At 45.2% G+C, this 15,714-nt stretch overlaps 1 protein-coding gene across 1 annotated transcript in view; it reads left to right on the forward strand.

Annotated features, from left to right (window-relative positions):
• Positions 1 to 2,307: 2,307 nt before the first annotated feature.
• Positions 2,308 to 15,714, forward strand: part of ADGRE1 (adhesion G protein-coupled receptor E1) — a gene marked incomplete at its 5' end in the record, with an annotated part of 40,227 nt that continues 26,820 nt past the window's right edge. The window contains 9 exons of the mRNA XM_023746860.1: positions 2,308 to 2,467; positions 2,588 to 2,707; positions 4,985 to 5,131; positions 6,335 to 6,484; positions 9,124 to 9,264; positions 9,351 to 9,497; positions 10,540 to 10,628; positions 13,378 to 13,461; positions 14,822 to 15,033. Of these exons, the coding sequence (XP_023602628.1) occupies positions 2,308 to 2,467; positions 2,588 to 2,707; positions 4,985 to 5,131; positions 6,335 to 6,484; positions 9,124 to 9,264; positions 9,351 to 9,497; positions 10,540 to 10,628; positions 13,378 to 13,461; positions 14,822 to 15,033 (1,250 nt within the window). The remainder of the gene's footprint in view (positions 2,468 to 2,587; positions 2,708 to 4,984; positions 5,132 to 6,334; positions 6,485 to 9,123; positions 9,265 to 9,350; positions 9,498 to 10,539; positions 10,629 to 13,377; positions 13,462 to 14,821; positions 15,034 to 15,714) is intronic.

Genomic DNA, 15,714 nt, shown 5'->3' on the forward strand with positions numbered 1-15,714 from the left:
GCTTCCCTGTCCAGCAATGGATGAAGCAGTTCAGAGGCCCAGGGTGGAATGCAAAGGTGAGTGCACACCTCCTCAAAATCCTCTAGCATTCAGTAGAAAGTTAGGTGGAAGCTGGCAGATGTAGGTACTTTGTTCCTCCCCTGCAGACATTTTTTCCTCCCACCTTCCCTTTCCTTCCTTCCTTCTTTATTTCCTTCCTTCCTTCCTTCCTTCCTTCCTTCCTTCCTTCCTTCCTTCCTCCTCATTCTCTCTCTCTCTCTCTCTCTCTCTCTCTCTCTCTCTCTCTCTCTTTCTCTCTCTCTCTCTCTCATGAAAATGATTCCTGGTCATTAACATTTTCAATGATTAGAGATTAGGATTATAATAAATAAAAATAAAGAACATGCTATTTATCAATATCCACTGATCTCATGTTGGGGACCCTCCTTCTGCCTCTCGATGTAGATGATAAGGTTTTCTAACACTTATTGAGTGCCAGGCCCCGTGCAAGGGCTTTAGGTGCATGTCCCCATGTAATCGAGTGTAGCAGTGGGATGCGTCTCCATTGGGAAGATGAGGAAATTGAGGCTCCAAGAGCTGAAATGACTTGTGTAGCGTCATGCAGTTGAACTGAAATTCAAACCCAGGTCTTTCTGACTCTAATGGTGGTCTCTTCACACATTACTTATTTGCCACACTCTAGTTGTGAGGTGTTGGGGAAATGAACTTAATCTCTCCAAGCCTCAATGTTCCTATCTGTAAAATAGGTACTAGTATTTAAGAGCATCTACCTCCAAGGATAGTTGGGAAGAATAAATGCAATAATGTTTGCAGTGTGCTAGGCACATAGACAATTCCAAGAGCTACTATTAACATAAATAATATAAACTCAAATAGTTCCCAGAATGAGCTAAGGTCTTTGTCTGCATTTCTTATATTTAGACCCCAATTCTCCTCTTGGCAATAAAGATCTGTCTGTGCCTTTGAATAAGATCAGGGGTCTGTAAACTTTTTCTGTCTGGGGCCAGATATTTTGGAGGTTGTAAGCCTTACAATCTCTGTCATGACTACTCAATGCTCCAGCTGTATTGCAAAAGCAGCCGTAGATGATACATAAATGAATGGATGTGACTGTGTGCTAATAAAACTTTGTTTACACAAAATGGATGTGGTGGACTGAATTTGACCTGTGGGCTGTAGTTGGCTGAATAAGATAAATCATTTCTATCATTATAGCTCCCAGGAGCCCCAACCATCTTTCTTTGCACTATAGTTCATGGATTATTCAGTGAGCTCAGTAGTCCTGATGGGCCCTGGTTTTTAAATTTGGGGTGAAATGAACATTCCTCATCTAGAAAGTGATGGATACTACAGCCAGGATTTTGTCCACTCTATGTCTGTGACCCCCCAGTACAATGCATCAATAGATATTTGTCAAATGAAGGAACATGTTATTCTTTATGTCATCTCCAGATTTTATCATCCTGTTATTGACACTTAGGTTGTTTCTAAAGTTTTATAACTTCAAGCAAAGCTGAGATGAATATCCTTGTGATCTTATCTTGGCAGACAGTGGAGTTCCAGATTTCTCTTTAGGAGAGGTGCAATTTGCCAGGAGAGAGCTATAGGAGATTTGCCTCGAAGTTTTATTTGCATGAAGGTACATAGCAAGTGTTTGTTTAGGGTGGCTTGATAGAGCAGGGCCACCCCATGGTACCACAATTGCACAATTCAATGGGTGCTTCAATGAGTAAGTTCCTAGAGGTGGTTTTGCAAGGTGTTCTCGCCTGGGTAATAGACAACTGCAAACTTAGTGCCTAAAACAATAACTATCATTTATTTTGTTCATGAATGAATCCACAATTGGGGTTGAGTTTGGTGAGGACAGCTTGTCTCTGTTCTACACAGTGTCAATTGAGTTGGCTCATGTGGGAATTAGCAGACCCACTTTGAAGAGGGCCCACTCACAAGGCTGGCAAGCTGGTGCTGGCTGTTGGCTGGCTGCTCCACCAGGCCTGTGGGCTGGAGGTCTTAGTTCTCCACGCGGGCTGCTTTTTCATGACTGGTTGGGCTTCCTCACAGTATGGCGGCTGAGTTCTAAGAATGAGCATCTCAAGAGAACAATGCATGCTTTTTTTTATAACCTTGAGTGTCACTTCCTCGATAGTCAAAAGCATGCTCAGATTCAAGGGGAGGGAACATAGACCTGCTGCTTGATGAAAGGAGTACCAAATGAAGGGCATAAGGAATGGAAGACTTTATAACCATCTTTGAAAATAGTCTTTTATACAGGATGAGGCAGATTTGTAACTCTGGCTCTTTCTCTGTCTAGATGTAGATGAATGTTCTTCAAGTCCCTCAAAATGTGGTCCTAACTCAGTCTGCAAAAACCTGCCGGGGAGGTACAAGTGCAGCTGCTTGCCTGGTTTCTCTTCTCCCACTGGGGATAACTGGAGCCCGGAAAAGCCCGGTCATTTCTCCTGTACAGGTAATGCTCCTGGGCTTTGCATGGGTCTTTGGTGGCTAGCTACCACTGAGTTGGGCACATGCGTATTTAACCTTAGACAGCCAGTCTTTTGTCTGCTCACTCTCCTCTGCTGCTCCGCAGACGTCGATGAATGCCTCGACAGCGGAGTCTGCCCAGAGCATTCTGAGTGTGCCAACTCTTTGGGAAGCTACAGTTGCCACTGCCAAGATGGATTCATCTTTAACAACTCTCTCTGCGAAGGTATGGAGGACCTGCTCTTCTTCATTTACCTACGTAACGAAGCATCCCTTCATTTGATGATCCTATGAGATAGGGTTGCTGATTCTCATTTCAGACTGAGGAAATGGAGGTTCAGAGAGATGAAGTCACTTGCTCAAGGACACACAGCCATTAAAGTGGAAGAACTGGGATTTGAACTCCTGTTGAGATCTTACGATGAATTAAGCAGTGGGGTCAGGAAGTACTTGAGAGTATGGGAGGCTCTCAAGTGCTCTTTCTCCCAGGGGACATTGGCCATGTCTGAAGACATTTTTTATGGCCACAACTGGTGGTGATGGTGGGGTTGTGTGTGTTGTTGTCATCTAGAGGGTAAGGCACATTACAAAGCACAGGACAGCTTCCCACAATCAAAAATCATCTGATGGTGGGCAACGGTGCACTGGCCACCATAATGAGAAATTAACTTCAGGCTGAAGAACGAAGCAGGCAACTCCATAGAATATGACAGAATTTATTACAGGTTACTTACTTAGGGGAAGATTAGATCAGAACAGACAGTCTGCACAGATTATTCCCCACTTCCAGACCCCTGTTACAGTGCTTTTGTATAGTATAACTCAGGCACTAATGATAGACAAGAGAAAGGGACAATGAATGCAGTACAGCAATGCCAGGGGCCATACCTCCTTGTGGTCTTGTGACAGATGGCCAGTTTGATATTTGTCTTGGTTGTTATGGCATTCTGGCCATTACTAACAAAAATATTTGTGGCTAGAGTTTAAGGAATATAGATATTCATCAACTAGAAGGCTTTGATCTGCTTGCTAAGGACAGTGAGGTTAATCACAGCATGAAACTTAAAATGAAATGAGATCTGGACTCAAAAATAGAGTTGGTTTTGTTCACACCTACCTCCCTACAGAAATGATCCCGTCCCAAATGTCAGTAGTGCTAAGGTAGAGACACTCTGTTGTAGGGAGACCTAAACCTCGGAACTTTCTCCTAAAAGGTGTTTCAATTAAGACCTGAGAGTTTCCCTTGATCCTCTGTCTCCTTCCATATTGAATCAGTCATCATGTCTTGGGTGACTGACCTGGTAAGTGGTCTGGAATCTCTCCATTCTTCCCTATCTTTGGTCCAAACACCATATGGTTTACAGCAGTCTCGGTCTTGCTCTTTGATTCCGTCCCCCACATTGCAGTCAGAATATTCTCACCAAGAGGCAGGGAGTCTGAATTCTCCATGTTCATTTGGAGAGAGTGACTGCATGACATGCTCAAACCTCATTATATTCTCTTGCCTTGGAGCCAGAGGTATTTGAAGTCAGTCCATTCGTAGCAGTTAGCTATTGCTGACTAACAGATGACCCTGAAAGTCAGTGGCTAAAAACCACCGCCATTTATTTAACTCTCAGTTCCATGTCTTGGCAGTTGAGGTTGGGCTTTCTTGGCCAGTTCTTTGGGTTTCAACTGGAGTTTTTCATGGGTCTGCGGTCAGCTGGGGGTCAGTTTTGCTGATCTTGGCTGGGCTGTCCACATATCTGGGGTCATCCATCTCTCTTCCACTTTGTCTTTTATTCTTCGTTAGGCCAGCCTAGGGTTTGTTCATATGGCAGAAACCCCAAGAATGAGCAGAAACAAACAACCCTCTATAGCAGTGGTTCTCAACCTTCTGGCCTTTTAAATACAGTTCCTCATGTTGTGACCCAACCATAAAATTATTTTCGTTGCTATTTCATAACTGTAATGTTGCTACTGTTATGAATCATAATGTAAATATCTGATATGCAGGATAGTCTTAGGCGACCCCTGTGAAAGGGTCATTCGAACCCCAAAGGGGTCGCGGCCCACAGGTTGAGAACCACTGCTCTAGAGGTATAAGTTTGGAACTGGCACCACATCGCTTTCGCTGCATTCTATTGGCCAATGCAAGTCACTGGGCCAGCTAGATCCAGGGGTGGGGGAACAACTCCACATCTTACAGAGAGGAGTGGCAGAGCCCACATCCCAGGGTGTAGGTACAGGGAGCAGTGAAAGACCATGAACACCTCTGTAATCTATGATCGTTATGTTTGAAACTATTTGCCACCCTTTTGTTTACACACTGTTGGCCAACATTTATTCTCCCCAGGCGCATCTCACTGCCCTGGAGGTGAGGCAGAAGGGGGAACATGGGTATTGGGGAGCAGCAGCACTGTGTGCCACCTGTTAGCAACATGTAGAGGGGGTCTCCTGCTTGCAATCTCCTGTCCTCAATTCCTCACCTGCCTTGATCTGGGTTTTCATTTCCACTCATTAGATGTGGATGAATGTGCCGATCCCAGAGCTTGCCCGGAGCATGCGACCTGCCACAACAGTTTTGGAAGCTACTCTTGTGTCTGCAACTCAGGATTTGAATCCAGCAGTGGAAACAGGAGTTTCCATGGCCCAGGAGGGATGTGTGAAGGTAGGTGGAGGGGTCTTTTGGTGATCCAGGTCCAAGCCTGTTTGCAATTCAGCAGTGGTGGGGCAGGAATCAGGGTGGATCTCAGCTGAGTTCAAAGCCCTCATCTACAAAGGGGAAGCCAATCATCATTCATTTTTTCTTTCATTCACTCATGCACTCATTCAACAAATACTTCTGGAGCACCTACTTTATGTGAGGCACTATTCTAGGGATGGTAGATACAATGGTGAAAAACACCAGCAAAAATATTTATTTTCCTGTAACTTATTATCTCATGTGGAGGGAAACAGGTAACAAAAATAAATGCACGCATGTATTGTGTGTCTGGAATAGTTAAAGGAGATGAAGACAAATAAGGCAGGGAAGGCAGCTAGTGCTGGAGAAGACTTCTAATTTTATTAGAGCAAAGGCCACAATTAGAAGTGGGTATTTGAGAAAGATCTGAAGACACCGAGGGAGTGAGATATTGGGTATCCGGGGAAGGGTGTTCCAGGAGGAGGGAACAGCAGGTACAAAGGCCTGGAGGCAGGCTCTCAGCCAAGGCCCTAAGTTCTTCCATATGTGACCTCCTTCGGTCTTCCCAAGTGATATTTTATACTCATTTTTGAGATGAGGAAACAGAGCCTCCATTGTGGTGGAGTCACTCTTCCCATGTCAAATAGGCAGGAGTTAGGAGGGTCAGCACCTGAACTGTGCCTAGGTTCACATCCAAGATGTCCTGCCCTCCAGTCCTCCACTCTGATACATCTTAGTTGTTGTTATTATTATTAATAATATAATGATTCCTTGGAGTGGGGCTGGCATTCACCAGGGAAAGAAGCAGTGGATGAGTTTGAGTTCTGAGGGAACACAGGTGAGAGAGAAGAGTCTTCATGAACCTGCAGGTCATCAACGAATCTGGATCCCTCGTTATACAGGGAGTAGAAGCAGAAGATGAGGGAGGTGAGCTTAGCCAGGAGCAGGTTCTCAGGGTCTCGTTGGTTCTAAGGAGGAGTTTGGGTTTTACCCTGAGCCATGGGAGCCTCTGGTTGTGTGGGTCATAGACATGCATTTGAATGCTTCCCTCCATAGCAATGAAAACGTGTGTAAGAAGGTGAGACAGGGCCAGGGAAACCCTTTGGCTCTGTCCCTGGTTGGGCTGTTTACTGCTGTTATAGCCTCAGCTTCCTTCATCTTTATGACTTAGACCAATTTTCTGCTTAGATGTGGATGAATGTTCCAGAAACTCGACTCTTTGTGGTCCCAATACTGTCTGCACCAACATCCCAGGAGAGTACAGTTGCTCCTGCCTGCCTGGGTTCATTTCGCCTGAGTTTTGGACCCCCAAGCAACCAGAGGCTTTCAAATGTACAGGTAATTCTCCCAGCCGTGAGGTGGACTTCTCAACAGTTGTCAAATGACCCTGAAACACAATGGCATATAGCAACAACCCTTTGTTCTTGCTCGTGATGTTACAGGTTGGCCACATGGGTTTTCTGGGGTACCAGGATGGCTGGCAGATCTGAAATGGCCTCATTTGTGTGACTGGTAGTTGGTGCTGGTCTCTGGCTGGGAGCTTAGTTGGGCCCCTAATTTTCATCGTGGGCCTTTCCACATGGCTGCTTAGGCTTCCTCATGGCATGGCAGCTGGTCTCCAAGAAGGAACGTTCAAAGGGGCAGAAAGCAGAAATGCCAGTTCTCATAAGGCCTGAGTTCGGCAGTTTTCTAGCACTTTCTATTGGCCACAGTTGGGGCCAGCCTAGGTTCAGAGGAAAGAGAAATTAACACCCATCCCTCTGGGGGAACATTGGGAGGGAATACTTCCACTGCATACAGGAAGTGAAAGGGTTAATGGAGGCCATCCTCAGTGTATCGGCTACACTGCAGAACACATTTTATATTCCTCAACCCCCAGGGAAATCATGCTTCTTTTAATTAGTCTATTTCTTCTTATTGATCTGCACTAGATGCTGACATTGTTAGAAGCAGAACAGTAGAGCAATAAAATCGAAAGGGACCTTAGAGAGGGTAATACAGCTCTAATGGCTCCTGGGAGCCTATTCAGAACCCCGATCAAGGGCAAGAAAGCCAAACCATGGCCTTCCACCCCATTTTTCGTCACACTATCACCTCTTTCATTTGTCTTACCTACTCAGGTTTCACTTCACAGGAACAAAGGTTCTCTTGGCCCCAAAGTTTTGAAATTCATGCATGAGTCCAGCTCCATATGCAAAACATAAATTCCCTCGCTGCTATTTCTGACAAGAGCTTGCCTAGTCAAGGCTTCAATGTGTCTGGAAATGGGAAGCTCACTCTTTGGTTAGAGATGTTTTCTGTAACACCAAGAGGAAAGCCACTTCCCCATGCTTTCCAGCTGTGGGCCACTTCTATGCCTTTGATGACTCCAAATTAGTCTACGTTCGTATCATAAGGACATCTTGTCCCAGTTCTCCATGGTCATGTCCAGTGCAGTGTGCCACATACCTGCTTAAGTGACTAGTGGATGCTGCTTGTTTACTCTTTTTTTGTTTTCGTTTTGTTGTTGTTAATCCTCACCTGGGATATTTTTCCATTGAATTTTAGAGAGAGTGGAAGGGAGGGGGAAAGAGAGAGAGAAAAACATCTATGTGAGTGAGACACATCAATTGGTTGCCTCCCACACACATCCAGACTGGGTCCAGGGATTGAGCCTGCAACTGAGGTACATGCCTTTGACTGGAATAGAAACTTTGACCCTTCAGTCAATCATGGAGACAAATCAGTTAGGGCAATTCTTCATGTTTTGTGATGACTCCTAATTCTTTTCTCTAGGGCATTCAATTCCATATATCCTCTGTGGCTCAGTGGTTCAGAAACCCTCAGAGGGAGAGTAACCCTGTGTTGCCATGGTGACCTGACACCACTCTGTATTTGTTAGGATAGAGTTTCTCAACTTTTGCACTATTGACTTTTGGGGCTCAATAGTTCTTTGTGTGGGGGGCTGTCCTGTACATGGTAGGATGTTTGGCTTCTACCTACTAGATCCCAGTAGCACCCCCTCCCCCAGTCTTGACAATAAAACATGTCTCCAGACATTGCCCAGTATTCCCTGGGGAGGCAAATTGCCCCCAGCTGAGAACCACTAGCTTAACACAGAAATTTTTTATGCTCATAACAATCCAATATGGATATACTGGGCCAATGGGCAGCCTTCCTCCACAAGGTGATAATAGGGGTCCAACCTCCTGGCATCTCTTGGTTTTTCTATCCCTTAGGACCTTGGAATCCCTGGTCCCAGCCAGTGGTGGGGCAAGAGAGAGAGGGCACACCCACTTCTTGGTCATATTGGCCCAGAAGTGACAAATGTCATATCTTTTCACATTCCACGAGTGAAGACTGGTCACGCTGATTCCCAACCCAGGTTCGGCTGCCTACCACTGGAAAGCCAGTAATGAAGAGACAAGGGTTGGTGAAAGGAAAGTAGTTTATTCAAGAGCTGGCAGCCCAAGAAGATGGTGCACTTAGGTTGCAAAGACCATCTTAACAATTCGACACAGGCAGTGGTTTTTGTAAGGAGAGAGGAGGAATTACAAAAACAAAACAAACAAACAAAAAACCAGAACAGAACAAAGAAATCGGAAGTAGGGGGTTCAGAGTTCTCCATTGAAGGGACTACGTGCAAGTCAGCACAGTCTGTACAGATAACTGATCGAAGGTCAGCAAATCTCCCAGAGCCGGAAGATCTGGAGGTTGGGGTTTGCTTCTTTTGAAGTTAGTTCCTAGAATTCTTAAGCAAACAGGCTGTTTATCTGAAATTATATGTTAGTTGACAGGTCATCTTTTACAGAAACAATGTTAAAAGAATGTTGGGGTGGGTTACTACATGGTCCCGCCCAGATGCCAAGGATTCTGGGAAGTGTAGTCCCTGTTTGGGCTGCCATTATTTAAATGACAACTCATGTTTCAGAATGGGAAGCATGACTTTTGTTGGATTGTTGGCCAACTCTGCTTCACGCCCTTTCTCCACTACACAGATATTGATGAGTGCCTGGATATGTGCCCTTTCAATGCAACATGCACCAATACCCTTGGGAACTACTTTTGTACCTGTCACCCTGGCTTTGCACCAAGCAATGGACGGCTGAACTTCACAGAGCAAGAGGTGGAATGTGGAGGTAAATGGAGGGTTGTGTGGACATCCCTGGACAAAAATTAATCTCCTTATTCCTTTGGTTGTTTGATATTCTCGAGTTCTTTGCAGATATTGATGAGTGTGTGCAAGATCCATCACCATGTGGCCCCAATTCTGTCTGCACAAATGCCCTGGGCTCCTACAGCTGTGGCTGCATTGTGGGCTTTCGCCCCAATCCGGAGGGCTCCTGGAAATATGGCAACTTCAGCTGCAAACGTAATCATCTCCTTGTGTGTCTTGGCAATGGAATCTGTGTCTTGCTCACTCTGCCCAACCTCTGGATCCTTTTCTTACTTTCACCTCATCCACATGTTCTCTCTTTATTCATTCATTCATTTACTACACATTCATTAATTCCCTCATTCAATACATTCTTTTCGGAACATCTATTAATTAGTTAATGAATCAATCTGACCCATACACTGAGAATTCAATCCTGGACATGGTGGACATGATACTTGCCCTCACGTAGCTTATAGTCTAGGGAAAAAAGCAGAGAGCACATAAATAATTATTTAATGACCACGATGAATATGACCATTGGAAAATTTTAGAACACTTTGGAGTGACTAATGGGATATTTAATATGCTTGGGGAAAATAGCATTTCAGCTGAAGCTTGAAGGAAAAGTAGGAATTATCCATATGAAGTGTGAAGATCACACTCAAAGGCCCTGAGGCTAACACAGAGAAATGATATTAGCTGCATCTGAGAAGGTGGGCAGAGGTCAGATACTGCAGGATCTTGTGAGCTGTGCAAACAATTTTGCAGTCTTCTTTGCCAAGAACAACGGGAAACCAGAAGAGGTTTAAAAATGTTAAATGCTGGATTCTTTGGGATGTTAGAAATATAAGTAACTTACATGGAAGCAATGAAGTACAGTAATAAAATGACTCTATCAGAGGCCATTGTCAACATAAGTAGAATATCATTGATGTCCTTGCTTCTTCCCCATTCCACATCCCTGTCTCTGCCCCAGAGGGAATCCCTTTGAACTTGTGTTCATAATTACCCTACTTAAATAAAGATTTCTTCCCTTGTATATATTCCTAAACAATGCCTTGCTTAGATTTGTTGGTTTTGGAGCTTTATAAAACATCTCAGAGTCTCTGATATGGTGGTGTATAGTTTGCTTGTTTCCTCTGTTGTATAATATGGCAGTGGATGGACTTTCAGCAGGGCATGACGTAATCAGACTTGCTTCAGTCATATCTTGCTGTGGGTAAGTCTGATTTGGTTGCTTTTGTTTCATTCCTAGGAGTTCCCTTCAAGTGTAAAGAAGATGTGATCCCCAACAATAAACAGGTCCTGCTATGCCAAGTGGGAACAGCAGTGGAGCCTGAGGATGTAAGTATTTTTGAAGGTGTTTTTTATTTTTGTTTGTTTTTTTAAGATTTTTTAATTGATTCTTAGAAGAGAGGAAGGGAGAGGGAGAGAGAGACAAGCATGAAAATGAAGTGTAACACCGATCAGCTGCCTCCTGCACACCCACTGGGCATCGAGCCCACAACCTGGGCATGTGCCTTGACCGAGAATCAAACTGGCAACCTTTTGGTGCATGGGATGAAGTCCAACCAACCGAGTTTTCCTGGGAGTCAATTAAGTAGGATATTGTTTGCACCTTTAACAAAGGTAAAAATAGCTGTGCCCCCAAACAGACAGCAGTTTGTTTCTTTCTTTATAACAGTCTGAGTGTAAGCTGCTGAGAGCTGATATGGCTCCATAATGCTCTGCCATCATTAATACAAGACTCCCTCACTGTGGTCCAAGATGGCTGCTGCCATCACATCTGCATTCCAGCTGGTGGGCAGGGGAGAACGGAAAGTGAAAGGCACTATCTTTTCCTTTAAGACTATGATGCAGTATCACCTCTGCTTGTACCTCATTGGCCAGACATTAGTCACTTGGCCACAGAGCCAAAAGGAAAGTCTAGGAGGGAGGGCACTTGCTTGTTTAAAACTTGGGGATTCTTTTACTAAAAGAAGAAAAGGTGTTGCGGGGACTCACGACCAGTAAAGGTGTTGGGGCTGCATGTGTGTGACAGAAGATGGGTGTGACACAGTCCCCAGGCCAGCTAAAGAGGAGTGTGGACGTCCTGGCTCTCTAATGAAGTCATTGTCATTGTAGTGGGTCAAGCCTTCATAAGCATTTTCAGGGATTGAGGTCACTACCTTAAATCCGAGCTTGGACATTAACTTAGGATTCCCATGCACTTTGGACCACTGTTTTTTGTTTGTTTGTTTGTTTAATTGTGGTAAAAACACACATAAGATTCAACATTTAAACCATTTTAAAGTGTACAATTGTTAGGCAAAATGATTCCCGGTACTTAATATGACAGTTGCTATCTAATGAAGCAAGCTGACCACCAATTCATCCTGGAATGTTCTTGCATAGAGAAGAGGGCCCATGAAGCTGTTTTCTGCTATGGATTAAATGGCCTTAACCAGCACAAACCACTGGCTAGGAGCCACTGTTGTTCTTGGAGGCTGATGTATCAAACTCCATCCCTTCTCTGTGCTGAGATCAGCCAGCTTGCTGCCGCCCACAGGTGCTGCTTCTGTCCATAGTTCCCCTGGTAAACTCCTGACGTCATGCTGGAGTTGTCAGCCTCTTGGACAACTTTCTCAAGAAATTTTCCCAAGAAATGGCGAGCCAGCCAGGAGACCGGGGCCATGGGAAAGGGGAAAGCAGCTTCCTGGGGGCCATCCCGGGTTGGCCCTTGGCCTCTGTGTGAGGAGGGGTAGCCCCGTGCTGGGAGCTTGTGGCCACCTTGTGAGTACGGGGACCCCTGCAGACACTGGCTGGGCTGGAGCTGTGGCTTGCTGAGCGTTATCTGGCCCCTTGTGTAAGGATAGCCCTTACCACAATGGGCCAGAAAATGCTTTAATAATCAGAGAATACTCACTAGTTGAACTGCTAGATATTGTGGCTAAATTTCAACAAAAGTCACGAGAAAGCCTTTCAACTTAGATGGTGAGGTTTTAGGTCACGGGCTGATGGACTCTCTCTCTCTCCTGGACTGAAGGAGAAAAAATGAGTAGATATCACCAGTCCCCCGACACTAAGGCATATTCTGCAGGTGCAGGCCCAGGGAGATCATTCTTTAATGGGTTGGATACCAGTGGGATGCGGGGGCCCCAGCCAAGTGAAGGAGACTTACCGGGACAAGCCAGTCCTTGGAAGTCCACTGAGGAACCTCAAGATTTGTTGCAGGAAGTAAGAATGAGCCAGGCTCTCGGTGGCCAGGTGTTCGAGGGGCCCACAGAGCTGTATTCACTGCCAGTAGGAACAATCATCCTTTGCAGGCAGCCCCCAAAGGATGGTCCTTGATTTTCCCTTTTAAGTCTGGTAATTAGGCAAGGTAACCGATGTGGGGAATTCATGGCAGAGTTCGTTGAAACTGAACAGGGCCGAGATCAAGTCTGCCCTGTAACTCGAAAGGAGACTCAAGGGCGTCTGCACCCCAAAGAGTAAATCTAAGTATAAGGGGCTCATCTGTGTCCCAGGTAAACAGAGGTGTCATGATTTAGTAACAAGGGAACAAGACAGACGGCCTGATGCAGTTCTGGTGAAACCAGGGAAAAGGCTACGCCAAAACCAGCAGTTCCTGCCTCTCCCGTTATCCCTTCCTCCGCCCTAATCTCAGCCTTAACACTAACCTACTTTCTATCTCCATCGATGTGCCTGTGCTGGACATGTCACATACATGGAATCACACACTGTGTGGCCTTTTGGGTCTGGCTTCTCTCTCTGAGCATCATGTGTTCAAGGTCCATCCATGTTGTAGCGAGTGTCAGAGCTTCACCCCTTTTTATGGCTGAGTAATACTCCATTTAGCCACTGATTTTTTTTCACACATCTCCCCATCTTTTCACCCCACTATGTAGTTCTGCTTTTATGTGTGTCTGATGTTTTATTCATGGAAGAGAAAAGTGCTGTGGCTCCAGTTCGGATCATATGGTGAGTTTGTATTTCCTAGAGACTCAGGGACCGAGGGCCACCCCATGCAGTGGACATGGTGGCCCAGTCTGTACCTTGAATGCGTGGGGGAGGGACAGATCAGTGCTCACAAATGCTCTTCCCTCTGGCACAGGTTTCGTTTTGTGCACTCATGAATGCCACCTTCAGCGTTCTGGATGAGACCTGTGCAAATAAAACCACGGCCGTTTCTCTGAAGGTAATGACGCCTTTGTCATTGTGTTTCATGGTTTGAATCTCTCAGGGGTGCAGAAAGTCCTCTTTATAATTGAGCTGTGAGTTCACATTTAATTTATGAAAGTTGTGAGGTTAGAAAAGTTAACATAGAGTGAAAAACAGAACAAAGTAATAAAAGTTAACATACAGCAGAATTGCCCTTTTCTGGACAATTTTACATGTTTGATCATTACCTGAGTAGATGAGTGTAGCTACCACTACAATCAGAACACAGAACACTTCTAATTCCTCACCCCATACCCCTACTCCCACCCCCAGGCTTCCTTGGGCTTCCCCTTTACAGACGCATACTCTGTCCACCACTGGGCTCGAAAAATCCCTGATCTGTTCTGTCATTATAGTTTTATCTTTTTAAAACATCATGTAAATGGGGTCATGCATATGCAGCCCTTTGAGTCTGGCTTTTTTCACTTAGCACAGTGCCTTTGAGAGTTGTTAATGTTGTGTTTATCAATAGCTCCATGCCCTTTTGCGGGGAACTATTAGTGACATTTAGCACATTCACATGGTTGAGCAAACATCACCACTATAGTTCTACTATAGTTCTAGAACATCCTTACCATCCAAAAGGAAACTGCATAAGCATCTCTCCTCATTCCACCCTGCCCCCTGACCCCAGCAACCACTCATGTACTTCCTGTCCCTGTGGATGTGCCTGCTCTGGACATGTCACATAAATGGAAACACACACTGTGTGGCCTTTTGTGTCGGGCTCTCTCACTGAGCATCCTGTGTTCAAGGTCCAGCCATGCTGCAGTGAGTGTCAGTGCCTCACTCCTTTTCATGGCTGAGTAATATTCCCCTGTGTGGCTGGGCCATAGCTTATTTATCCACTCATCTATTTTTTTTAAATAGGGTATTGGGTTACTCTTTAAAATTTATTTTATTTTTGTTAATTCTCATTCGAGGATACTTTCCCATTGATTTTTAGAGAGAATGAAAGAGAGGGGGAGAGACAGAGAGAAAGAAACATCGATGTGAGAGAGAAACATACATGTGTGGGAGACTCATCAATTGGTTGCTTCCCACTTGCCCCAACTGGTCCGGGGATCAAGCCTGTAATCGAGGTATGTGCCCTTGACTGGAATTGAACCTGGGACCCTTTAGTCCACCAGCCAATGCTCTAACCACTGAACAAAACAGGCTAGGGCTAGAAAACACTCTCTTGATGAGAGAGGGAAGTTGCTATTTCATGGATGAGAGAGACAGAGAGAGAAGAGTCACACAGAAAAACAGAGAGACTGAGAGACAGACAGACTGAGAGACAGACAGAGAGAGGAGAGAGGACAAGAAAAAGCAAGCAAACACCCCTTTCCTTGCAGAGTACGGCTGAGAGCTTTGCCTCTGTGCTCGAACAAACATCCACGTGGTCCAACTTCACCAAAGACGAGACATCCACGCTGGCCACCGTCTTACTGGAGAGTGTGGAAAGCACCGCTTTGGCAGCTTTTCTGAAACCCTCAACGAACGGCAGTCAGACTATTTGGACGGAGCACTTGGGTAGGACATATCCTTCATGGCAAGGTCACACCTGGTGCTGGTTTTGAGGAGGGACTTCGGCGATGTGATTCTCCATATACCATGTTCCCAACTGTCTCAAACCTGTGAACGCATAGCAAAGCAACGCTAATCATAGTATCAACACTTCTCATGGACTGAGTGCTGGGCACTGTGTGTGTGTTGCCAGGCACTGCGTTTGGAGTGTGTCATTAATTCACTCAATAAGCACTTGCGAAGTGCCTGCTCTGTGCTAGGTGTTAAGGGAGGATAGTCACTTGCTGTGTTCAAATGGGTGGGACGGTCCTTCCTGGCTTGGACTTAGGTGGGATTTTGTGACTAGTCCTGATCAATGGATTGTGAATAGAATAATTGCCAGTGTGAGACCTTCCAGAGCTTTCTTTCCCTCTGCCCTACCGATAGGTCATGTTTCAGATCACAGTTTGTCCATCTGTGCAGGTCTCAGTGTAAGGACAAAACAGAGCACTGTCCCAAGTCAATGCACTGATGGGAAATTATTGTTATTTTTAATCCACTAAGATTTGGGATTGTTTGTTACTGAGGCCTAACTGATCCTCTCCTGACTGATACACCCTGAACATATGTGATCTGTGACCACTTGGGAATCCTGAGTGCTGTAGACCTTTTACAGCAGTATCCTACTCATGGTACTCGTCTAGGATCAGTCACACAACCTTAGGACTTTCTATCCTGATAG

Source organism: Myotis lucifugus, unplaced genomic scaffold, assembly GCF_000147115.1.
Source record: "Myotis lucifugus unplaced genomic scaffold, Myoluc2.0 scaffold_743, whole genome shotgun sequence".
In the NCBI taxonomy this organism is placed as follows: Eukaryota; Metazoa; Chordata; class Mammalia; order Chiroptera; family Vespertilionidae; genus Myotis; species Myotis lucifugus.